The sequence below is a fragment of the Ambystoma mexicanum genome, chromosome 2p (assembly GCF_040938575.1).
Source record: "Ambystoma mexicanum isolate Mex_15411 chromosome 2p, UKY_AmexF1_1, whole genome shotgun sequence".
NCBI classification, from domain to species: domain Eukaryota; kingdom Metazoa; phylum Chordata; class Amphibia; order Caudata; family Ambystomatidae; genus Ambystoma; species Ambystoma mexicanum.
In genome coordinates, this window is record NC_090923.1 from 1,132,240,533 (window position 1) to 1,132,265,905 (window position 25,373).

The 25,373-nt window shown below is 49.8% G+C and overlaps 1 protein-coding gene across 1 annotated transcript in view; it reads right to left on the bottom strand.

Annotated features, from left to right (window-relative positions):
* Positions 1–361: 361 nt before the first annotated feature.
* Positions 362–25,373, bottom strand: part of ROM1 (retinal outer segment membrane protein 1) — a 94,047-nt gene continuing 69,035 nt past the window's right edge. Inside the window, exons 2-3 of the mRNA XM_069645187.1 lie at positions 14,255–14,501; positions 362–1,020 (exon numbers count right to left, since the gene is read on the bottom strand). Coding sequence (XP_069501288.1) covers positions 808–1,020; positions 14,255–14,501 — 460 coding nt within the window. The 3' untranslated portion in view covers positions 362–807. The remainder of the gene's footprint in view (positions 1,021–14,254; positions 14,502–25,373) is intronic.

Genomic DNA, 25,373 nt, shown 5'->3' on the forward strand with positions numbered 1-25,373 from the left:
TGTGAGTGCTGCATAAGTCCCGGATGAGGGCGAGCCATGGACTGGGGTGCATGTGTGAGTGCACACCTGCCTGTGTGTGCTTGTGTGTGTGTGTGAAAGTAGTACAGCTGTCTGGCAGGGAGAGCAATGTGCCCACTTTCAGTGCCATCTGGTGTCCTAACTCTGTATTCTGGTGCTGGGTTTTGGGGACAGGGACAGTGAAGTTCTGCTCTGACAGGGGCCCCTGCTGGCCGTAGCTGACAGTAGCACAACCGCTGAGGAGGGAGAGTACAGAATCTTTATTATAGTGACCCCTGCTGGGCATGGCTGGTGGTGCAATTGAAGTCACACAAACAGATAAAGAAACCAGACTGAAATGGGCGATAGCAAAGGATAATCTGTTTATTAGTCTCTTAACCACAAGTAACATCCTTTGGACGATACCATCTGACATCTAGAGAAATGATAAAGCTGAAGCCCACGCTCCTGTGCCCCCCTTTTCCACTATTAAAGGTGCAAGTGCACTCTGCCCTGCCGTGGGGAGCACAATGTTGTGCAGCTCCTGGAGGGTTTGGGGGTATATACAGATGCTTAAGCTTTTTCAGATCTTTAGCATGGCCCGCGAGCAGGTAAATGGGACATCTGGATTTTAAGGGGAGAAAAGTCCATCAGAGGCCTCGCCCACCTCTCCTGCAATGTGGGGGTCTGTCCGACACCACTCACTCTACAGACAGCGACAGAGGGGACCCCTAAAGCCGCACACTGAGGGCTCAGCAAAGCTGCTGGGAGTTCTCTAGGGCTGCGTTATGACTTTGCCTGGGGGTGGGGTTAGCTGGCTGGGGTCCCCCCTTCGCCGCCATCTGCCGCTGTCTCCACCTGGTTGGACTTGAAGATGTTCTTGGTCTTCTCCACAGTGCACTTGAAGGTGTCCTTCAGCCCCCTCTCCAGGAGGTGACCCTCAGTCTCGCTCTCCATGCTTTCGGGGCTCGTGATGCTTTCCATGGCGGTCTGTAGGTACCGGATACAGACCAGCGCAGAGGCCTGCAGGGGAGACACAGGGATGGTCAATCGAGAGGCCACAGGCACACATGTGTTTCCAGAATGTGACTTTGCCCTCCTGTTGGTGCGTGGAAGGAGGTGTGTCCGGGTGTGGAGTGATAAGTGGTGGGTGTTGAAGTGGGACATGTGAATGCATTGGGTGGTCTATGGGAAATGGGGGGGTGCTCTGAATTAGGGACTAGAGGCTGGAGGTCTTCCCACCTCTGACTCTTTGGATGATCTGTAGCACAGCATCCCCAAGCGCACAGCAAACTGAACATCCAACTGCAAGGGGCTTGTACCAAGAGCCCACCAGGTTGCCCAGTTTTCAGGGCAGTGCCCTGGTCCACTATGGGTGGCAGAAGCCTGGCAGCACCCTACTGCTGGTGGGAAGGGCATTATACCTTAGCATTCAGCCCCAGAGACTCTTTGAGTACTAACTGCATGCTGCCCACGTTCAACCCCAAACCATCTTTCCACAGTTGGACATTGGAAACTGGGATAGTCAACCCCCTTGCTTGAGTACTTTCCAAACCTGGCTTGGCCACTCCAAATATTGTCCCAAGAAATACTCTGTCTGGGTGCATTTGATTTTCGGATCAATGGCAATGACAATGAGAAAGCCCAGAGGCGTTGCTTGGGGGCTGGGGGGTGGCGCTGAGAGGGCTGTAGTCCTGGGTCTTTTGGTTGTAGCCCCAGATAGAAGCTCAGGGGTTACAACCATAAAGGCTAGCTATCCCCAGGTCCCGACAGTCCCGACAGTAGCGTAGCCCCAGATCTTTTCCAGACCTAGCAACACCCCTGATTAAGCCCCAAGCTTAATCAAGGACATTGAATTACTTGGACTGGAGCATCCAGGGAACACCTACAAGGAGGCAACACCCAAGGATTCTTACACCAGCTGAGCAAGCTGGAAGTCCAGGCCCCATCCTCGTCTGGCCACTCCATGATCCCAGGCCATCTTGAGAAGTAAAAGCGCCCGCCTCCCACACAAAGTAAAGACCCCGCCCACAAAACTGCTTTTAGGGACATCAGGAAAGTGGCTCATGCATCCGAAGATAACAAGTTCCAGTGCAAGCCCCGCCCACACAAACCCTCCCCAGGACAACATGTGACCACCGTGTAAATAGGAGTGGTGCTGGACAAGGTAGCACGCTTGCAGATCAGGAAGCCAACACTGGTTGCTCAGGCAGCCAATAAAGGGCTCTATTTGCAACCCGGCACCTGACAGAGAATGTGGCGTGACTTGGAAAACATGTAATACCAGGCTGACTCAAATGCCAACAGAAGACAATGCCGACCTCATTTGGAGATTGGGGCAGCGCTGTCTAGTGAGCCGGGAATTCCCAGCTGGATCGTGCGGCTAGGGAGACCAGCGAGACGGCTGTCGAATGTTCTCTTGGGTAGCAGGCACCCAGAGGTATGGCAACAACAGCCAGCCCATCTCCACTGCACTGCAAGTACCCTGTGGCCTATTTGAAAATGAAGACGTCAAGGATCTGGGAGCCGATAATCAGTCACCGCTGAACCGTCCCCATTGGCCCTGATGCTCCTGGGCTCACTGCCTGACTTCAGTGGACGAGCCTGATCAGCCACCTCTGAACCGTCCTGATACTCCTGGGCTCACTGCCTGACTTCAGTGGACGAGCCTGACTCAGGTCTTGCACAAGGATGTGAGAACCAGGCCCTCAAGTATGCCAGTAGAAAATGGTGTCCCGACATAGCTTGAAGAATTCATCCTTACACTCAGTTCTGATACCACCCAAGTGTTGAGCGCATCATTCCATACAGGGCAGAGTGCCCAAACCCCCAAAACAAGCAGCAGCAATCCACAAATGTAGGATAGCAGACTGCCCGCTAACATCTGATAACCAGCCTATCACGAGTCCTGCATACCCAAGCAAGATCTTGGGGAGCAAGGTTTAAACTCAGCTGGCAGATCTTGTGTAAACCACAACCCTCTCTACGTAAGTAACCCTAGACCGAATACATCTGTTCAGTAAACACACTAGGTACCACCACGGCACAAATGCAACCACGGAGTGGTGCTAGCCAGGTCACTGACCCTATCCCAACTAGATTGCTGCAACAGCAGTCACTGGGTTTACCCAAGACTCCAATTCAGCAATTCTAGAGGATTTACAACAGAAATCTGTAACCATTGGCTCTCCAGATATTTTGGACTGCAACTCCCATCCGCCTGTCACAGCATGGCCAATGGTGAGGGATCATGGGAGTCATAGTCCAAACAATCTGGAAAGCCACAGGTTACAAACCCCTGATTTGCGACATGACAGCAAAGATGTGTCTTAGTCTGATGAAACATTAGAACACAACTTCTGCCTCAAAAGTACTGCATCGGCTCCCAGATAAATAACCACATTCAAAGCACTGTTCAACCTACTCTATGAGCTAAAAGCCCTAACTACCTACATAAAATGGCAGCTCAAGATTGTTCCACCAGACCTTTAGGGGCAAAACAGGGTTAGATGAAAAACCTTTGGAGGAAGGAGCCCAACGGCATACTGCCAAGATTCCTGAACAATAACCTGTGAGGACGCAGCCAATACAAGGGAGGTTCAGAAAGAATCTGGAGAAAGGCCATGCTCAGGCAAGTAATCGTGGGTTAACAGGACATAGCAGCACCCCCTTCTTAATGGATTAGTCCTGCCATTTTAGGATGCTAACTTCCCAGATATATATTGGACTCCCATCCATGTAAGCAATAAACACACGTTACATGGCCTGGCATGTTCAAGATCACTCTATTAGTTTGCCAGAGTGGGACATGCAGTTCCTTCTCACTCGCCTCCCGGTGAGTGGCTAGCCCCCTAGTTTAATAGGAGCTGGCAGAAGGGCAGTTTCAGTTTTCGTTTAGTGGGGTTGGAGGAATTATCAGAAGAATGGAAAAGTGAAGTTAGAGTGTGCTGGCATGTTTGCAAGTTGATCCCCCTTTTTTATCTTTAAGCATAAACTATTTGCCAATAAATCTGGATACCAAATTTAAAAAAAGGGCATTCAAAATGGCGGCCTTTCAATTCCAAGTCATCATCTTCACCTTATTTCTGGGGGCGGGTGAGGTACTTGTCCTGGTTGAGTACAAAGTATTTTGGGAACAAGCAGCTTTCCTTTTTGGCTTGGGTAGTTTCATTCCCCTATCCTGAGGGGCCCTTACTGGAAGAGGAGACCCTTCAAGGCAGATGCACTGCTGATGGAAGCAGCATGGGGGTTTGAGGACCCCATGAGGACTGTGCCGGCACGAGATCTGCTTTGGGACGCCAGTTAGAAGACTTTTTTTTTTTTAATGCTCGCCAGGGCCACGGTGGAACAGGAAGTTCTGGGCATTGTGAAGCCGCACAGGATGTGTGTGTACACACTGCGAGATTGGCAGACCGCTTAGCATCACCAGAAGGGCGAATCACTGGATTGTGTGTTTGGGAAGGGAATGACTTCTCAGAACTGCCCGGACTGCACTTATGGATCTCTCCACCACTTCAATTCTTAGCCTCAGAAAGATTTTAACAACCAAAATGCCACAAGGTGTGGAGCTTTTGACCCAATGCATCAAATGACATGTTATGCACGTGCTGTATGCCATTCATCTACTAGTACTATGTGACTATGGGATGGAAAGGCATGTGCTTGGGTGTGGAACTGCATGTGTGTCTGGGTATGGAATCAGAGGTGTCACAGATAAATTTGGTGTGTCCTGAGTTCAAATCCTTTGTGTATGGGCAACATCAGATATGTTTTGTGTGAAATTTGATCAACACCTAAATAGATTGAGGTGTAGCTGATTGGTGGACGGAATACGGTCTGTTTGAGTTGACATTTTATGTGCTTGAAGATGGAAGACGGTGTTCTTGGAAAGTTACTGAAGTGCGGCGGGAGATGGAATGGGGCATGCCTGACGCCGACATGACACCTACCTTGGGCTGACATGACGCCTGCCTGGGGGTGGAAATTAACAGTTACTCAATGTAGTGACTAACATACTCTAAGTCCATAGTCCCCTTTCCTCCATACTGTATGGGCGTCCCTCGTGAGGGACAAGAGACGGAACCTTTTTCACCAGAAAAAATCTTCTTCCCCTTTAAATTTAGAGGCGAGTGGGGGCGCGGCCCTGGGAGCATGCGCTCACCTGACTCCGCCCCCCAGCACCACTCCTCAGTCCCCATTGACGCGTCGACAATGATAGGCATTGCCTAATTACATCAATATTATTAGGGAGGAGGATGGTGGAACGTATGGAGGAAAGGGGACTATGGACTAAGAGTACGTAAGTCACTACAGTGAATAACTTTTAATTACTCTTACATCCCGTCCCCTTTCTTCCATACGGTATGGGCGATTACAACTGAATGTAGGTGGAGAGGAGCCCTTCCTTAAGAACACAGGTTTCTTAGAACCGCCTGCCCGAATGCCGTGTCTGACCTAGAGGCGGTGTCCAAACAGTAGTGTTTACAGAAAACCGAAGGGTTGACCAGGAAGCCGCCCTGCTGATGACCTGCCATGGCACAGCCGTTGGAACGCGATGGCTGTGGCCTTGGCTCTGACCGTATGGGCATGTAAGTTAGCTGGCACTGGTTTGTGCTGCTCCTCATAGGCCCCCTTGATGGCCGCAATCATCCCCTTGCTATGGACGCCTTGGATAACCTGGCCTTGACCCACCAAAAGTGACAAACAAAGCGTCCTCTATTTCCTCGTTGAGATGGAAAGAGGAGGTCACCTTGGGTAGGAAAGCAGGGTGCGTCCGCAGGACGACCATGTCCCTGTGAAAAGTGGTGTAGGGTTCTGATGCCACCAGAGCCTGGATCTCGCTGACTCTGCGAGCTGAGGTGAGGCCCACGAGCAGAGCTGTCTTTATGGTGACCAGTCTGATGTCCTTGGCCGCCCTAGGCTCAAATGTTTTGTGCACTGAGGCGCCCAACACAACATTAAGGTCTCACACCAGGTGTGGCTTCCTTATTGGTGTGTAAAGCCTATGGAGGTGCGCCAGATGCATCATTTACACTTATATTGGCTCCTAGTAGCCTTGGTTCTAGCGCCCTGGATGATCTCTAGGTTAGCCTGAGATAGGCTTAAGTGTTCCAGTGGAACCTGCTCAGGAGCCACGCTGCGAGGGCTAGCTTGTAAGGAGCAGGGTGGAGTACCCTGCCTCCCTGCTGGGCCAGGAGAGGAGCTGGGCCCAGCAGTAAGTGAATGGGTGGTCTGTCCAAAAGGCTTTGGAGCTTGGAGACCCACGGTCTGGCTGGCCACCGGTGAGCTATCAAAATAATGCTGAATGCCAGGATTCCTTTATCTTGCTGATCACCCTGTGGACTAGGGGTGTGGGCGGGAAGGCAGATGTCGTCAAGCAGTTCCATTGGATCTGGAATGCATTGTCCAGGCAGCCGGAGCCCTGCCCCTGCCAGGAGGCGCGCTGTTGGCATTGCCTGTTGTCACCGGAGGCAAAAAGATCCACCTGGGGTTGCCCTTCTCCTGATTCCATGAGGCTGCGAAGTACAGCTGTAACCTCCGCCTCCTGAATCTTGTGTGGGGCACTGTCAAATTGACCGCTGCCATAAGCCCCAGTAGGTGTTGGTACCACCAGGCCGAGGTTACGGGCCTGGAGAGGATGTGAGCTGTAGCTCTCTTGACGGCTGCAATCTTGTCCTCCGAGGTAAAGACTCTCACAGAGCTTGCATCCCAGATGAGGCCCAAGAAGGTAAGGATCTGCATGGGCTGCAGCTGAGACTTCTTGAGATTGATAGTGAACCCCAGAGGGTGTTCCTCCGTGCGGAGGCAGTATGCTGAACCGCTTCCTGAGAGGTGGCCCAGACGAGCCAGCCGTCCAGGTATGGGTAGATGTGGTGGCCCTGTGCCCTGAGGAGGGCTGTCACTGCATTCATCAACCTGGTATATACCCTGGGAGCCGAGTTGAGGCCGAAGGGTAGCACCTTGTATTGGAAATGGAAGCGCATGATCCTAAAGCACAGTAAGGAACGATGCTGCTGCCAAATCGGGACGTGTAGGTAAGCGTCCTTCAGATCCAGGGAGCACGTCCTGTCTACCCTGTCCAATGTTTCCGATTGAGGGTGGAACTCAACTCTCAGGCTAGCCTGGTTCTTCTTCTGTATGGCAAAAATCCCAGAATAAAAGCCCAAGCCTCGCTGGGAGGTTGGGACTTCTTCCACAGCCTGGCTCTCGCCGAGTGACCGGATCTCTGCCAGCAGAGCTGCTGTCCCAATCTGTGGGAGCGGATGGGAGGAGAGGACGGTACTTGTAGGCAGACCCCATGGAGACTACAGAGAGGATCCAGGTGTCCAAAAAATTCTGGCACCAAAATTGCACGTGAAAGGCAAGCCTGCCCCCCACCGGAGACACATGGACCCGAAGGGACGTGTCATGCCTTTGTTCCCTCTGAGGCTGATGCAGAGGAGGGGGATTGGAAAAAACCCTTGCACCCACCCCGTTTTGTTGTTTCCTCTGATGCTGACTCGGAGAAAGGACGGGTTGTCTGGACCTCTGTTCTTGGAGGCCTCGGAACCCACCAAACACCCGCCGCTTGCCGGAGCTTTGCTGCAACTGGGTGTAGGCCTTAGGTGTGGCCTTTTTAAGAACAGATAAAGTCTTCGTGGTTTGCAAGCTCTTCTTCTTTTTACCTAATCCCTCCTCTGTGGTGGAGTGGAAGAGGTCACTGCCCTCGAAGGGAAGGTCCACTATGCGTTCCTGGACATTGGGGTTAAACTTAGTAGGCCGGAGCCAGGCCGTCTTTCTCATGTCTGTGGCAATGCAAATTGGGCGGGCAGAGGTATTGATGCGGGTCATGGTGGACTCCATAATGTCCTGCGCTACCAGCCTGGATTCTCCTAGTCCCGCCTTGAAGCACGCTTGGCTCTGTGCCGGAAGTTCTGAGAGGAAGTCTGCCATTTCCTGCCAGAGCTCTTGGTTAGCGGCTGCCAACATAGCATCTGTGTTGGCCTGCTGCAGGTGCAAGGAGGCGTTGGAGTACAGCTTCCTCCCGTACGCCTCCAAGATCTTCTCCTCCTTGCCTAGCAGCATCGAGGACGAGGTGGCCGAGGACGACTGTGGCTTGGAATAGAGTGACGCCGCAGCTATCACAGAAGAGTGTGGTTGAGGATGCGCTGAAGACAAGAGTGTGTCCCCCACCAGCTGCCTGTACTTGGCGTTGAGGTGCTGAGTGACAGGCCAGGCCGAGTGAGGCCTGAGCCACCCCTTCTTGGCCAGGGCAACTATTTCTTTCTGCATCGGGATCCCCGTTTTGGTAGGGGGTCCTAGGGAGAGACCCCCTCCTTGGGCTGCTCTACCTCACGCTCAGAAGTCCCAAATACTCTGCCAAACCTGCAAAGTGTTCCTGCAAGGCCCTGGCTGAAGATCGCGTGTCAGGGTCGTCCTCCTCATCCGTGTCTGCCAGGCTCAGGGGGTCCGGAGCTGGTGGAGGAGTGCTGGGCGCCATGGGCTGTGGAGTGGAGACCGGAGCCGGTGGCTGCTGCGGAGGCTGGCATGGAACCGGCTGTACTGTGGGAGGCAGGGAAGCCGGAATCGGAGGAGCCGGCTGGGGCAGCGGCGTCTGCGCTGGGGCCTGTGGCACCGGAGCCATCGGAGGAATGTCTATGGGTGCTGTTGGGGTGACCTGAGGGAGCACGTCCCTGATGCCATCCTGCAGGATATCCCCCCGCTGGGGAGCTGGCATCAGCCCTAGGAATCTTTTGAAGAACCTGTCTTCGGAGGCTGAAGAGGTGGCAGGTGATATTGACAGAGTGGCCAAGAGCAGCTGGGACCAGGGGCACACTCTGCCTGGGGTGCAGGGGAAACCTGCCGTGCGCTGCTGATTGATAAACTGTAAGCCACGCACCTGGCTGACACCAGTCCCACCTTGTGACTCTTTCCTCCACCTACTCCGCAAGAGGGGGTATTGAATGAGCGTCCATTTTGTCTGGCGCAGTGGCCATTTTTATGAGCTGCGTGCCATGTGCCGAAGTAGTGGTGCCTGGCTCGCTGGAACCAGCCCTGTCCAAGACGCTTGGTGTTGGAACAACAGGCCTATCCCGCACCTCAGGCCGTGACCTGGAAGGCGTATTGCCCTCGGCAGAACTGCCAGTAGTGCTGCATGAAGGCACCCCTCAGACATGATGCCGGTACTAGGGTGTTGCCCCTCGGGAGTAACCCTGATAAAAAAAACTTTCGGTACCTCAGCACTGACTCCGGGAGGATCAGAAGACCCCTTGGCCATGAGGCAGGTAGCTGGACTAGCCTCGGTATGTGTGCCAGTAGTAGGGCGTGGCCCCGCGGGAGTAATCCCGGTATTTCAGGCCAAGACCTGGTAGGCGTTTTGCCCTCGGTGAGTCTGCCGGTAGTAATGCGTGTAGGCACCCCCTCGGACATGTTGCCGGTACTAGGGCGTGGGCCCTCGGGTGAAGACCCGGTAAAAGAACCTTCCAGTCCCTCAGCACTGTCACCGGGAGGATCCATTGACCCCTCGGCCTACCGGCCGGTAGGTGACTTAGCCTCGGTACTTGTGCTGGTATGAGAACCTGAGTGGTTCCTCCCACGCGGGCGAGACCTTGGAAGGAGTCTCCCTTGCGGGGTGTGCTGGAAAAGAGTGGTCCTACCTTGGGCCTGGATCGATGAAGTCCCTCCGGTCCTCTGGAGGCGATCTCTGGAAGAGCTCCCTCCACCAGGCTAGTCTGTCTTCAGAGACCTCGAGGAAAGCACGTTGCATGAGGTACGAGCTAGCCAGCCGTGGTCAGGGCTAAGGCAATGTAGGTAGAGGGCTTTGGGGTCTGAAGTTGAAAAGAGCCCATCGCAGGATGGATATCTGCTGAACCCTGAAGAAATCGACATGCGCAGGGGTGGAGCGTGACGCCTGAGGACCGAGTACCTGACTGACAAAGACAAAAAGACAGAAAGAAGAAGTATCCGCGCGTGGAATGAAATGTCTGGAGCCAAGCCCAGGAGCGCTGGTGAATTCGGCCCTTTTCCGTCGATGCAGAAAAGGGGACCGAGGAGTGGCACCGTGGTGGGCGGAGTCAGGCGAGCACATGCTCCCAGGGCCATGCCCCTGCGCGCCTCTAAATTTAAAGGGGAAGAAGATTTTTTCTGGTGAAAAAGGTTTTGTTTCCTGTGCCTCGCGAGGGACACCCATAAAGTATGGACGAAAGGGGATGGGACGTAGGAGTATGATGTGTCTCTGTTTGTGAAATGACATGTTGAGAAGGAAATTATGTGTCTGAGGGTGGAATGAGGTGTGTTGAGATTAGAAAGGGGGTTAGGGGTGATCCGTGTGGGGATCATGTGCCAGGGGACATGAAATGTATAGGTGTGAAATGGGCATGTATTTTAGTACAGTGAAGTATATATCAAGGGGGATGGCATGTCTGTAGATGGAATGAGGTATGTCTTGGGATGGATGGCAGGTGCTTGTGGATTCAATGAGGTGCACATTGAGATTGAAAAGGATGCTTCTAAGAGTTTATGAGATGTGCCTGAGGATGGAATGGGGTCTGTCTGAGTATGGAACAATGCATGCCTGGGGCTGATGCAGGGATGGAATGGTGTCTGTCTGGGCATGGAACAATGCGTGCCTGGGGCTGACATGATGCAGGGATGGAATGGTGTCTGTCTAGGCATGGAACGATGCGTTCCTGGGGCTGATGCAGGGATGGAATGGTGTCTGTCTAGGCATGGAACGATGCGTTCCTGGGGCTGACATGATGCAGGGATGGAATGGTGCATGTCTAGGCATGGAACGATGCGTACCTGGGGCTTACATGACACAGGGATGGAATGGTGTCTGTCTAGGCATGGAACGATGCGTGCCTGGGCCTGACATGTCGCAGGGATGGAATGGTATCTGTCTAGGCATGGAACGATGCGTATCTGGGGCTTACATGACACAGGGATGGAATGGTGTCTGTCTAGGCATGGAACGATGCGTGCCTGGGGCTGACATGACTCGTGCCTGGGGATGGAATGGTGTCTGTCTGGGCACTGAAGGATGCGTGGCTGGGCCGGACATGACGCGTGCCTCAGGATGGAATGGTGTCTGTCTGGGCATGGAAGATGCATTCCTGGGGCTGACATGACGTGTGCCTGGGGATGGAATGGTGTCTGTCTGGGCATGGAAGATGCGTGCCTGGGGCTGACATGGTGCGGGCCTGGGGATGGAATGGTGTCTGTCTGGGCACTGAAGGATGCGTGGCTGGACCAGACATGACGCGTGCCTGGGGATGGAATGGTGTCTGTCTGGGCATGGAAGATGCGTGCCAGGGGCTGACATGACGTGTGCCTGGGGATGGAATGGTGTCTGTCTGGGCACTGAAGGATGCGTGGCTGGGGCTGACATGACGTGTGCCTGGGGATGGAATGGTGTCTGTCTGGGCATGGAAGATGCGTGCCTGGGGCTGACATGACGTGTGCCTGGGGATGGAATGGTGTCTGTCTGGGCATGGAAGATGCGTGCTTGGGGCTGACATGACGCGTGCCTGGGGATGGAATGGTGTTTGTTGAAGGAATGTGGTTTGTCTGTGGTAGAAACGCATTTGCCCAGGGGCAATATGAGGTGTGTCTGTAGCTGGGGGTGAAAAAGGAGTGTCTTGGGTCAGAGGGTGATTGTAAAGGGTGAAACAATTCTGTAATTTCGAGCGGAATGCAGTGGCCGTGGAATCAAACACAAATGTTTATTTTTTATTTTTGTCAAGGTGGGAAATGGGAATCAGTGATTTCACTGCGGGGGGATAACGTTAAAGGTGGAATGTGTAAACAAACCATCCATGGTGGGGATGTGGAGTAAAATAACAAGTGATGCTACTTCAGGCTGTTTCACTATTCCCCTATAGGACAGTAGTGCTGAGTTAGTCTCCCGCACCACTCTGTGTAACCAGTCCCTCATAGTTCCTCATAGGATCTTCAAAGTGTTCCTGGATACTTCCTTCTTCCTCATTATGACCAGTCTTGATTAGCTGGGTTTAGTCAGGATGCTACCTAGCACCACCACCCCGTGCCCTAGGTTCATCTGATGGCGTCAGACTTCAGACTCTAAAGCACTGAAGGATCCCGGGGTGCCTTCTGATTCTGCCCTTGGATGGATGCGTCGCCTCGCCTCTTGACAAACATAGCGTAGTGCCTTAGCCACTGGTTCCTTAGTTCTGGTTCTTAGGCTGCCCCAGGCTCCACAACCTCCTAAGCACCCATTTGGCCCAGCTCTCCTGCAGCACGTCATTGCCTTCCACCATGTTCTGTCTGTCACCCTCTCTCTCTCTCTCTCTCTCCCCCCTTTCCCACTCTCTCTCCTTCTGTCTCTCTTTCTCACTGCCTCCGATCCTCAGCTTCCTCCTCTCCTCCCTTTAATCCTTCTTTCTCCTCCAACGGAACCCTTTCTCTTTTCCCCTTCAATCTTCCTTCCAGTGTTATCCTTCCCCCACACCCGTCCCTCTTTCTTTGTCTCTTTCTTTTTTTCGCCCCTCTCTCTTTCTCCCTATCTCCTCCTCCAGATGCTCTCCTTCCTCCTCTCTTCTCCCTCATCCACATTCCACTCCGGCTTTTCCCTCATCCACCCTCTGCTTCTCTCGGATCCCAAATCTCACTCTATTCCGTCGTTATCAACTCCTAAGTCCCAGGCGATTTCTTTCCCTCACCCGATTTTGTATGGGAAGGTACCAGGCTTTCTGGTTAGCTGGACCTCAATGGAATAAGCGTTCGTGTGTTTTATTGATTTGTGCCGGGCCAGGCTTTGCACCCCAGAGATATAAAATGTCAGCCATGTTCGAGTCAGGCGACCTCCTCCTAGTGGCTTCCTGACTTTGACATGGCGCCACCAGTATCATATGGTGTGTAGTATCACTGTGGGCCGTGCTCCCCAGTCCTGCTATCTTTATCAAGAGCAATCCTCTGTTTGGGCGGGTAAGCTCTGTGCTTGGTATGTTTTTGCCTCCATGTTGAAGTCTATACTCATGGTTTGTTCCACAGACCATGTGGTCCTTACTGCAATCTGTCAATGGGCTTGCTTTGCGGTCTCCATAAGTGTCTATAAGTCTAGTGTAACAAGAGTGTCCCTGCTCCGGAATCCTTCTAGGAATCAGGGCTTCTTTCCTTGAGTGACTCCTTCACATAACTCTTATGTGTTGCGGTTGGAAATGGCCACTTCTGCAGGGGAAATACTGAGTATAGGGAGAGGAATCTCAAGTGTATGAGGTGGAATAAGGGTGTGAAATGACATGGGTTTGGCGTTGGCATGACACATGTTATGTATGGCGGCAGGTTGATATGTGTCTGGCAGTGGAATAATGTGTGCCTGTGTGTTGATTGATAGGTGTATCGGGTTGTAGTTAGTTTTGTCTACAACTGGAATAAGGCGTGTTTGGGGATAGCAAGATTTCATAGTTGTCAATTCACTTGTCTTGGTTTGGAATGATGTGTGTTTTGGATGCACTGATTTTTCCGAGCCGGGGCGGGAATGCCATTTGTCGGGATGCGGGATAGTTGGCTGTGCATGTGGAGTGGAATGATCTGTCTCTCAAGTAGAATTATGGGAGTGTGCAAGGGAAATAATGGAAGTTGTCATGTTTTGAGAAACACTTGAAACCCTTGTGTATAGGCGTGTTATAAATGCCATATCATAACATATATCAATGTGACTAGATGTGCAATGACATGTGGTGGTCTGGAATGGCATATACCTGGCTTTGGAATGGTGTGCACATGAGGTGGAAATGTGGGTATTTGGCAGTGTGAACATCTGTGTGCCATAGAGTGGAATGGCATTGTTCCTGGGAGTTGAATGAAATGTGTCTAGGTTGGCATCACATGCGTTGGAAGAGTGGTGTACGGTGTGTGACTGCAGGTGCAGCGCGTGGGAAAGTGTTCATGAGCAGCGACGCCTTGATTGATGTGTCTCTGCGATTGGATTGACCTGTGCATGATGGTGCCGCATGAACCTGGTAGTGGATTGCCTTTCATGCTCCCCTGGCTTTCAGTGCCTTTCAGTCATTAGGGCCGTACAGAGAGGCACATACATAATGGAAAGTAACCTAAGTGTCTGGGTGTGTAATGACTTGTGTTGGAGTTTGTGTTTCAACTTGTGTTTGTCAGCAATTGAAATGACGATGTGTTGCTTGGGTGGAATTATGTGTTTCTGGGTGTGGAACAACGTCCAGAGCTGGAGTGATCTGTGTCAATGAATGGACTGGCGTGTGATTGGGCCTAAAGGAACCGCATTGAGGAGGCGCTATTGTACCTGCAGAAGAAAGGTCAATGCCACACTGACGCCGTTGGTTGCCATGATGCCTGTGTAGTAGAGGAGGAGGGCCTCCCGGCAACCGTGGTTCCAGATGTTGAGCTCATCTGTCTGGTAGTTGTAGCTGTAGTGCGCCGAGTTGTTGGTGATTTGGTGCTGGATGCAGGGCCGCGGAGAGCTTGGGTTACAGCAGCTGAACGGCACGCTATCCATCAGGTACCGGCCATCCACGTTACTCTTGATGCGGCTGCAAAAAGAACAGCACACGGGTCAATGGATATTGCAGACAGACTGGAAAAATGCCAAGGGACTGAACAATGAGAGCAAAAAGCAGACCCTATGACTGGGTAACAAGGGCAAGTAAGAGCTTGGTGGGCTTAGTTAATGAGAGCAAGAAGTATGCCATGGCATAGTGGGATTGGTTAATGAGAGCAAGAAGCATGCCATGGGATAAGGTTATGGGTGCAAGGAAGACCTCTGTGAGATTGGTTAATGAGAGCAAGAAGCATGCCATGGGATAGGGTAACGGGAGCAAGGACGAGCTCTGTGGGATTGGTTAATGAGAGCAAAAAGCATGCCATGTGATAAGGTAATGGGAGCAAGGAAGATCTCTCTGGGATTAGTTAATGAGAGCAAGAAGCATGTCATGTGATAAGGTAATGGGAGCAAAGAAGAGCTCTGTGGGATTATGGGAGCAAGAAAGAGGTCTGTGGAGTTGGTTAATGAGAGCACAAAGCATGCCATGGGATTAGGAAATGGGAGCAAGGAAGAGGTTGTGGGATTGGTTAATGAGAGGAAGAAGCGTGCCATGGGATGAGATAATGAGAGCAAGGAAAAGCTCCGTGGGATTGGTTAATGAGAGCAAGAAGCATGCCACGGGATGGGGTAATGGGAGCAAGGAAGAGGTCTGTGGGATTGGTTAATGAGAGCAAGAAGCATGCCATGGGATATGGTAACGGGAGCAAGGAAGAGGTTGTGGGATTGGTAGCCATGAAGAGCTCTGTGGGATTAGTTAATGAGAGCAAGAAGCATGCCACGGGATTAGGTAATGGGAGCAAGGAAGAGCTCTGTGGGATTGGTTAATGAGAGTAAGAAGCATGCCAAGGGATAGGGTAATGGGAGCAAGAAAGAGCTCTGTGGGATTGGTTAATGAGAGCAAGAAGCATTCCATGGGATAAAGTAATGGGAGCAAGGACGTGCTCTGTGGGTTTGGTTAATGAGAGCAAGAAGCATGCCATGGGATTAGGTTATGGGAGCAAGGAAGAGCTTTGTGGGATTAATTAATGAGAGAAAGAAGCATGCCATGGGATAAGGTAATAGGAGCAAGGAAGAGCTACGTGGGATTAGTTAATGAGAGCAAGAAGCATGCCATGGGGTTAGGTAATGGGAGCAAGGAAGAGCTTTGTGGGATTGGTTAAAGAGAGAAAGAAGAATGCCATGGGATAAGGTAATGGGAGCAAGGAAGAGCTCTGTGGGATTATGGGAGCAAGAAAGAGCTCTGTGGGGTTGGTTAATGAGAGCAAGAAGCATGCCATGGGATAGGGTAATAGGAGCAAGGAAGAGCTCTGTGGGATTGGTTAATGAGAGCAAGAAGCATTCCATGGGATAAAGTAATGAGAGCAAGGACGTGCTCTGTGGGTTTGGTTAATGAGAGCAAGAAGCATGCCATGGGATTAGGTTATGGGAGCAAGGAAGAGCTGTGTGGGATTAATTAATGAGAGAAAGAAGCATGCCATGGGATAAGGTAATAGGAGCAAGGAAGAGCTCTGTGGGATTGGTTAATGAGAGCAAGAAGCATGCCATTGGATTAGGTAATGGGAGCAAGGACGTGTTCTGTGGGATTGGTTAATGAGTGCAAGAAGCATGCCATGGGATAAGGTAATGGGAGCAAGGAAGAGCTCTGTGGGATTAGTTAATGAGAGCAAGAAGCATGCCATGGGATAGGGTAATGGGAGCAAGGAAGAGCTCTGTGGGATTAGTTAATGAGAGCAAGAAGCATGCCATGGGACCAAGAACCGGCCAGAGACTGGATAAAAAGAGCACGAAGCAGGACTTGGATTGGGCAACAGGAGAGACAGGAGGACTAGGTGGTTGCCTATCGAGAGCGAGAAACAGGATATGAGATTTCATGCAAAAAGGAAGAAATGTTGCTGCGTAATAAAGCAGGCCATGGAATGGGTAATAAAATCAAGAAAATTGTTATGTGACTGGGTCAGGAGAACAAGATGCAAGCCATGGCACTGAGTAAGGAAAGTAAAATGCAAGTTATTTGGTTATCTGATAGGAATGAGAACGAACTCATAGTGTTGGATAATTAGAGCAAGAAACAGTTAATTAATTTGAGCATCAGAAGCGAGAAACTAGCGATGAGCCAGAGTAAGGTGAGCAAGAAAAAGTTCGAGAAAATGGGGAAAAAAGTAAGAAACAGGATAGCACCTGAGTACCAAAAGGAAATTAGGCAATTGGATGGGGTAACCAAAGTGAGAAACAGTTCATGAGTAATATGCGCAGGAACCAGGCGACTGGGCTGAGTGGCAGGAGGAAGAAACCAACCACAGGAAGGGAAATTGAGGACAAAACACGGGGTAAGGGGAAAAAGAAAAGGTCCAATTGAATGGGTAACCAGAGGAAGAAAGAGGTAATGAAGACGGAAAGAGGCCAAGGAGCTGGATTACAGCAGGAAACTGGCTATGTTGCAGGGCAATACGAAGGAGGAACCGGCCATGGGGGCGGTTAGTAAGAGCAGGAAGCAGATGTTAGAAGGATGACCAGGGTCCTGTGTTTAGAAGTCAGTGCTGCCTCCTCAAATCTAGGCAAACTGGCTCCTCTAGGCTGGGGGGGGGGTTAATAGGGAGGGAGGTAGACACGAATGCAGGGTAACACAGTTCTGCTTCAAATAAAGGAATGTCCACACAGAGGGAAATGTACATTCTCCCTTGTGGTATAATTGCAAACATGCATTGGAACCTCTTTGCCCAACTGGGCTAACATGTCTGCTTTATTGGTCCACTGCTTCCAATACACTAAGGGCCACCCGAGTAACCTTTCTCCCTCCAATTGTAGTCATTGTATTGATGCACCAAAATCCCTTTTTTTCTGGAGTGGTTCGCAATAGAGATTCATTATATTTTCACTATTTCAATTTCTGCTGCGTCTAGGTTCTCAGCGTGCCATTTTGGTTGACCCACTTGGGTCGGTATACAAGTTGGTGGGAATTAAAAACCGCTCTGTTCAGTATGATTGAGATCTGAATTGCTTGACTGCTGAGAGGAGATGTTTGAGCAGGATATATGTACTTTGCAATAGCATAGACTGATATCCATGTGACCACAAGGAGCTACTTTTCTGGAATTCCCGTAGGGGCTGAAGACTTTCTGTCCATACCAGGAGGGAGTGGTAATGAAGTCTTTTTGAGGCAGCCGTGTCTGGCAGACATAACGCGCCGCCTGAGAAAGCCTGGGTAGTCATAGAAATGACGATTCTTTCCACTTGCACCAATATCTTTACTTTTTATAGCATGTGAGCATATAAAATCCATATTTTCTTTATCTGAAAGGGTGTGAAGGCTGGATTCCGTTTGAATTGTCTCTTCGTGCAGATATTTCATGTCTTGGGAGAGGTAGGTACTAAAACTGAATCTGCAGCAGCAGGAAAATAAACAAGATTTATAAAAGATGTTTACACTGCACTCCTATTTTTAAAGAAAACACCTAAGCTTATGAAATTCGTCATAGGTCAAATAAATAATCAAGAAACGTAAGGTGCAGCGGAGAAACACACAATCCTGGCACAAAGATTGTAACAATACACTGTTTCAGCAATAAGCCCCGAGCTGGGGGGGTTGAGGGGGCATTACAGATCCAGGTAATCCCAGGGCCCATAGTTACAGGCCAGAGCAAAGCGAGGGCCTTAACGAAGGCCCGAGGCATTACCTGAAGCAGTAATGCCACCCCAGCTCAGGGCTTATTCATATTAGTGTCCCAGCCTGTAAGACCAGGGTACTAATAGTGTATTTCTTTTTAAGTTGCGAGACGCCTTCGGCATTCAGCAACTGCAAAAAAGACACACACAAAAATATGGCCGGCATGTTACGAGGAGAAGGGACTACACGTAGTGCCTTCTCCATTTCCAAGGCGGCCATTTGAAAGCAAAGAAAAAAGTAAACAAAGAAGATGGCCACCATGGAACGGGAGAAGGGACTACAGGTCCCTTTCTCTTTCCATAGTGCCCATTAAAATATGAATTTAAAAAGTAAACTAAGAAAATGGCCACCAGGGAATGGGGAGAATGGTCCACACATAGTCCCTACTCCCTTTCCATGGCGGCCAGTCACAGAAAATGAAAGGACATCAAGGGACCTGGGGCAGAGAACGACATCAGGCATGGCATTGTCATACTGGTTACGACTCAGGGAGGGCCAGTGATATCGCTTGTTACAAGCTCATTGTCCCTAGCTGGGTACTCATTTTTGTTAAATAAACAAGGTTTAGAAACCCTTAGGTTTTAGAGGAGAGGGTTTTTTTTAGTTCTGATCATGTCAGCATCCCAGAACCTGGGAACCTAAACTTTCCTGCACCAATTTGCTGCTATTGCAGGTGTAGGGGTAGGGATGTAACGGTATAACGGTATACCGTTAAAGATACCATGAACCACTTAATTGAACAATAATAACCGTCACATTGTTTATACCGTTATACCGTTTATACCGTTAAGTGTGCTTTTCAATCTGATTTGGAAAGGCTGCAGTAAGCAAGTGCTGCGCAGTCTTGGTCTTGCAATGTTGGATGTGCCATCTACCAAGTAGTTTCAGTTGGAGCAGTTCTTAATGCCATTACATAAACCACACGTGCCTGACACAAAATCAATATGTTAGCAATTGGAAGAATAGATACAGTGTCAAGAAGGAAAAGGCTTTACTTTGGGTTGGCGGCTTTGGGGTTTATATATTTATAATGGATAATGTTCTCTAAACATATGACAATTGGGGATTTCCCTGGTTCTATCATTGAATTTACATATAATAAGTCACACTGCAAAATTCACTAATCTCTGTGGGTATTCCCTGCTGCCATACCAAAGGGTAACATGTCTGTGATTACTTAACACCTTTTGGCCCGAGCCTAAATTACCACTTAAGAAAAGCAATTCAGTTTGCTTTGCCAGTCGCCACAGGGCTCCCCCCCCCCTCCTCCTCTCCACACGTGTGTTTGTGTTTGGTGGAAGCAAGGGGTGGCATTTCAGTGGAAAGTATGTTGAAAAGCCCAATTCTGGCCCTGGATGCCTGGTGTTTGTGACGATAAATCTGACAATTTATGACCTTTTAGAAAATATTTGTTATGGTTAGCATTTCAATGGAAAGTATGTTGAAAACCCCAATTCTGTCCCTGGGTGTCTGGTTTTGTTTGTGATGATAAATCTGACAATTTATGACCTTTTAGAAAATATTTGTTAAGGTTAGTCAACTCCACCTGCTATAAAGTGATAACCATGATATACCGTCATTTGGCAAGAAGGTTATCGTACCGTCATAAAACTAATACCGTGACACCCCTATGTAGGGGCCACTTGCCTGGCCTGCTTCGCCTGGGGCATGGCCTGCCTCAGCCCACCCAGCCGAGATCCAGCATCAAAGGGTCATCCAAGAGGGCCACAATATGCAATTTAATAACAGCATTTTATTCTGGCTTTTGGGGGCATTTTGCACAACTCTTGGTCTGCCCCTCAACTCGCCTAGGGCCGGTTGCACAAAGTGCTGCAATTTTCACCTTTCCAAAGGTTTTCTAACGTGGGCAAGTGCAGGGGCCTGAGTTTGGCTTCTGGGAAGCCAGTTACATGGGCACAGTGAACCATAAGGCACTTACTTCTTCTCTTTTTTGGGGCACATTGTACCCATCCTAATACTGCTTACGGTTGATGGATGGTGCAGGAGACTGCAATATGCCCCTTTGAAAAGGTTTAGGGGACACTGCAAAAGTGCACCAACAGCGATGGTGCTGTGTGAAAAATGTGATGTTCCCCAACCAATCAAGAGTAGACATTTCCAAATATCCAATCTGCTTGTCTCTAAAGATCCAAGAGCGCGGATATCCAGATATAAATTCAAAGACTAACCCCAGATAGCACTAATACATTTTTGTCTACTTTTGGACGCTTTGAAAAGAAAGCGCTGCATGGATATGCGCAGCGGGCATTTTGGACCAGACGGGCAGTCCTGGTGAAAGTTCATGCTGTAGGCATAACAGAAAATGTGTCTATTGAGAATGAATGAGAAAACGTACCTTCTGGGTCTCCCCCTATAACTTTGCCCCCTCTTCTTGAAACCACATGAAACCTTGCAAATCAATTCGGTTCTACAGTTTTTGGGGGGAAGATAGCGTGGCGATTCGTCGAACTGCGGCAAAGTTATATGCCACACAAAAAGTGTTCTTGCTAAGGGTGTCCAGTGAAAAGGTCGCCACCAAAAAGCCGTTTTCACAAACAATTGTAGCAAAAGGTGTTCTTCCTGTGGGGAGTGCAACTGAAGCACAAGTAAGTCCCTGTGATCTTCCTCTTCCAGGCACTTGGTTGGTGCATCTTTTCGGAAAACCCTGCATACTGCTGGCTCCCTCAAGAGGAGCAGTCTACCCCAAGAATTGAGAGTGCAGGAACCCAATCCCACTTGCTTGTCTGGTGACTGGTCCTCCTTGTTGACTTAGCTATGACCAACCCTCCACTTGGCTCCCCTGGCTCCTCTCCCACTGGTGACTGTTTCCTGGAATGGGCTTTTGTCGTGTGCATTGCGCTTTGCACTCTGTTGCTGGCACTCTTTTCTGCGCTGACTTGCTGTTTACATTGTAGCGCTTGCCTATTCTGCAGAGAGTCCATGTTATCTCAGTCCCCTGAGCTGTGCATGATCAGATGTCCCCTTCCTGTTTCCCTCTAGCTCCTGGGTTACCGAGAAGTGACAATGTTGCAATGGCACCTTATAAATCGCTATTAAATACATAACTTCCGGGTCACTATACCCGACCCTGTTTAACCCCAAATGACTTTGCACATCACTCCATCAGTTCCTCACAACGCTTTCTCTATACAAATCCAAATACGAATGAGCCTACTGTAAATGTTTGCAATCCATCCATTTCGCAGCCTGCACTGGACAGGCCTATATCACAGCGGGAGATGCTCAATGGATTGAATTTCCCTTCATGCCCACCTGGCCTCCACCCTCCCTGGCAGTGGTGGAAGTGGGCGGGAGTGGTTGGGAGCCGTGCTCCTCTACTTTTTTCTAACCCCTTAAGTGCCAAGGACGAGCATGCTCGTCTTTTTTGCATAGACTTGCATAATAGCCTGGCACTTTTCAAGTTCTACTGCTCCTATACTTTTATTGGAAAAAGTAAGCATTTCGGAATGGTTTAGTTTTAAAATAAGTGTAGGAAGAAGTTGCAACTTGCCCTTCTGTGCACAGCATTGAACATTCCCATAAACAGCGGGCGCATTTGCTTAGGGTTTTGTATGGTGCGTGGGAGGGGGCGTGGTGATGGGGTTTGTGGGCAGCGGGGACAGGCCAGCAGGGAACATAGTTCCACTACTTATTTTCGTATACTTCAAACACTGCACTTTGGAGGACACCCCTGGAATCCCCACTCAGACCCGCCTTATCCAGGGGGCAACCCCTGAATCCCAGCCATTCGATACTAGTGCCCCTCCTTGCTCCCCTCAGACCCTCCAGCACATTTCCATCTCACACACAGCTAAACATTCTCCATGGATTTGAAACAAACTTTCGCAAAGCTTTGGCATTGGGTCCTGAAAGCATGAATTTGGTTGTTTGGTGAAGGAAGTGTGCAAAACCCTGTTAGGGATATCACAAGCTTGCAGACTTAATCACGACTTTGGCAGTAACCCTTAAATCCGGCGCTAGCGCTATTACCGCCGGATTTATGGGTCCGCCAAATCAGGGAAATCCGCCGGCGGTATGAGCGTGAAATTTCCCCATTGAGCCCAATGGGGAATGGGGCATTCCCAAATGGGCTCAATGGGGAATGGGGAATACCATTATCGCTGAACTCGTGATCCGGCGCTATTAGCGCCGGGGGGTTCGACGGTAGGGCAGATAGCGCTGGCGCTAATAGCGCCGTTGTTACCGCCCAAGTCATGATGAGGCCCTTAGTTGCAGACTCGCATGGTTATTTTGTGGGCCCTGACTGGATATTTTGTATTTGCAACCCCTTAGTTGGGGGCAACCAGTTTGGCTAGTCAAATGTCAGGTAGTGTGAGTGATCTGTGATCTGGGCAAGTAACTCAACTGCCGCTATTGCGACCCATAAGTTTTCCTGCGGCATCGACAGCACCTGTCAACCCCCAGTTGGCGCATGTCGGCTCTTGGAACGGCCCAGGTCATGTGCAAAGTGCCCACTGGGCATGGAGGCAGTCCAGGCCCAACGTACAATGTATGGTATTTAGAATACATCATGAAAGTCCCATAAAAGTGGGTGACAAAACTCTGAAATTCAGTGAGAATCTTTGGTTGCAGTGAAGTTATGGCTACAGCACAGACAACAACAGCTGAATCATGTGTCTACCATAACTTGGCCAATGTCATGTACTGCTCACAACGCTGTACATGCCACGCAAATAACATGCACGTACCCTTGGTCACAACAGGACACAGGGAACAAAAAGACTGAAGGAAAAACAATCTTACCCAAGAGTGGTTATATTCACTTTGAATTTAATGTGCAGTGCAACGCAAAAAAAGCCCAGTTGGACTGTAATGATTGTTTTCAAGAGCTGATTAAGCATATCAGGGAGCACCACGAGAGTCACCCTGAGCAGTGCATATCGGTGGCCACGGCAGGGTTGCTTTTAGGGACCATAACAGGGCAGGATAGAGAGCTTTTGTCACAGTAGAATTGGTCGAGGGAGAATGCGCTCAATCGTTTTGGACGAATTTCAATGCAAATGTATGTGGGGGTGGGTTAAAGACGGTGGGGATGGGGAGAGGCATTTCCCCGGGGGGGGGGGGGAGAGTGGGGGTGGAGGATCTCCCCTGCTCACATTTGCTTGCTTTCAAATGTCCCAAACAAAATCAAACAAATCGGCGAAATCTCATTAGATCAATTGTTTTCGAGGAAATGACTTAGATCCAACAGGGCAATTCATTACTTTTTGTTGTTTGCACTGCAACCACAAACCCCTTTAACCAAAGTGTAAGAGAAACAGTGTGTGTGGGTACATTAATGCATCCATTTGTTTCACATGCATATTGCCAAACTGTACATGAAACCCATTTTCCATATGACCATGGTTTCTGTAATTCAGCAATGAGTAAAGATTGCCATACCATATTCTATATTGGCCAGTCACACACATTGACAGTTCCCACTATGGTCAGTTTCTGCTCATGCCAGTTTCCTTCATGGCCCACAACAGAAATGGCTAATTTCGGTCCATAGGCCACTACAACCCTGAATAAGGCGCATTCCATCACCTTCCGGCCTCCTGTTCTTACCACACCGAACGTCAACTGGAAGCATTCATCGACTGCAGAGGCGCCCATTATCCCACTTAAGACCATCGATGTAGTCCTTTACCTGATGAAGTAGGGTGTCTGGACAGGTTCTCCCAGCATTGCCGTATCTTTGCCGGTATGTGAGTGTGGGATCATATTCTTGTAGCTGTAAAAAACATGTTTCTATTCAGGCTGGTCAATGCAGCACCGCACCCGTCATGATGAGGATTAAAGGTTTATAATCTGTGATCACTGAAAAAGGTTTGCCATAGATATACATATGTATTGGCAGCAGCATTCCGAGAGGACGGCCGGGTATCTCTCTCAATTTAAGAGTATCTCTCTTCAGCCCCAGAGGCTCTCCCCCTGCTGGCCCTTTTGCGTCAGACCCACTCCAAGTCCAAACGGGCGTGCATCTACATCAAGCTCAGGGCAACACGCTGGAACATAGAAAACCATTGTGGTATGGATGCTAAAGCATCTTTCCTGTTTTGAGTCTCGCTTCATGAGATTTCATGGGGGTTCCGACAGGGTTGCCAGGTTTTGGATGAGTCGTCTATAATATTAGGTGACCATTCCAAGGAAACCTCTCACTGTTAGTGTAGATTTTCATTGTTATGCCCAATCTCCTCCGCGTGCGAGGACTACTTTTTGCTGGACTACTGGATTTTCGGTCTGTTCCCCTGAGTGAGTAGGATCCTTTTTCCACACTCACTCATTCTTTTACCCTGTCTTTCGGGATACTTTTGTATTTCTTTTTGTAACTCTCTCTTGGAGTAATACTTTTTTCCTCCAAGTTTTCTGGCATCTGTCTTTGACTTTTGCAGCACACAGCACTTTCTGTGCAGTGTTGCTGGGCGCCTCTAGAGCATCCCTTTTTATTTGCTGTTATAAGGGGATATTTCTATCCTTCCTATCTTTTATATCAAGAGATCAGCACACCCCACTGTATCCCCTTTCTCACTGCTCATGTAACTTTGTGGTTACAGTGACAAGCTAATCTGAATGGCTTGTGGCAGTGGTTTTATCCTACCTACTTTTGTACATTGTTTACTTTTAGGCTGTACTAACAGCCGCGGTAGTGCACAGAAGGGTCACTATTGACCCAAAGTAGTGGCAGTGTTCTTTTTTCACCATTTCTTGTATGGTTGTCCCTTCTTGGTCCTTCCTCTGCCATAACAGGTGGGGGAGGTCCTGGTTTGACTTTTGTCTTTGGCAGGAATCCTTTGTGAAGCCTGCCAAGGTTCCAGAGTGTCTCTGAGGACGGGAAAACTCCTAGATTCTGCTGTTTTCTTTTCTTCTGGTGTACCTCCTGGACCCAGTTCCAACTGAGGGGCTGGCTGTCCTAAAAGGACAGCCACCATCCAGAGTTTGAATGGTACATGGGTGGTGATTGGCTGGGTTCCTGCATAAAAGGCATGGATCATGAGGCTGAAGACAGGCTGACTTCTGAAACAGAAGAATCGATGAGGAAGAAGAGGAAAGCCATCCGCAGCCGCTTTCAGATGACCAGAGATGCCTTCTGTGTAATTGATGCTGCGCGACCCCTTCTTCCAAGTGTCAGGAGAACTCCAAAGAGGATGACTCTCCCCTCAATCGTTAGACAACCTGCATTTCGAGTCACCC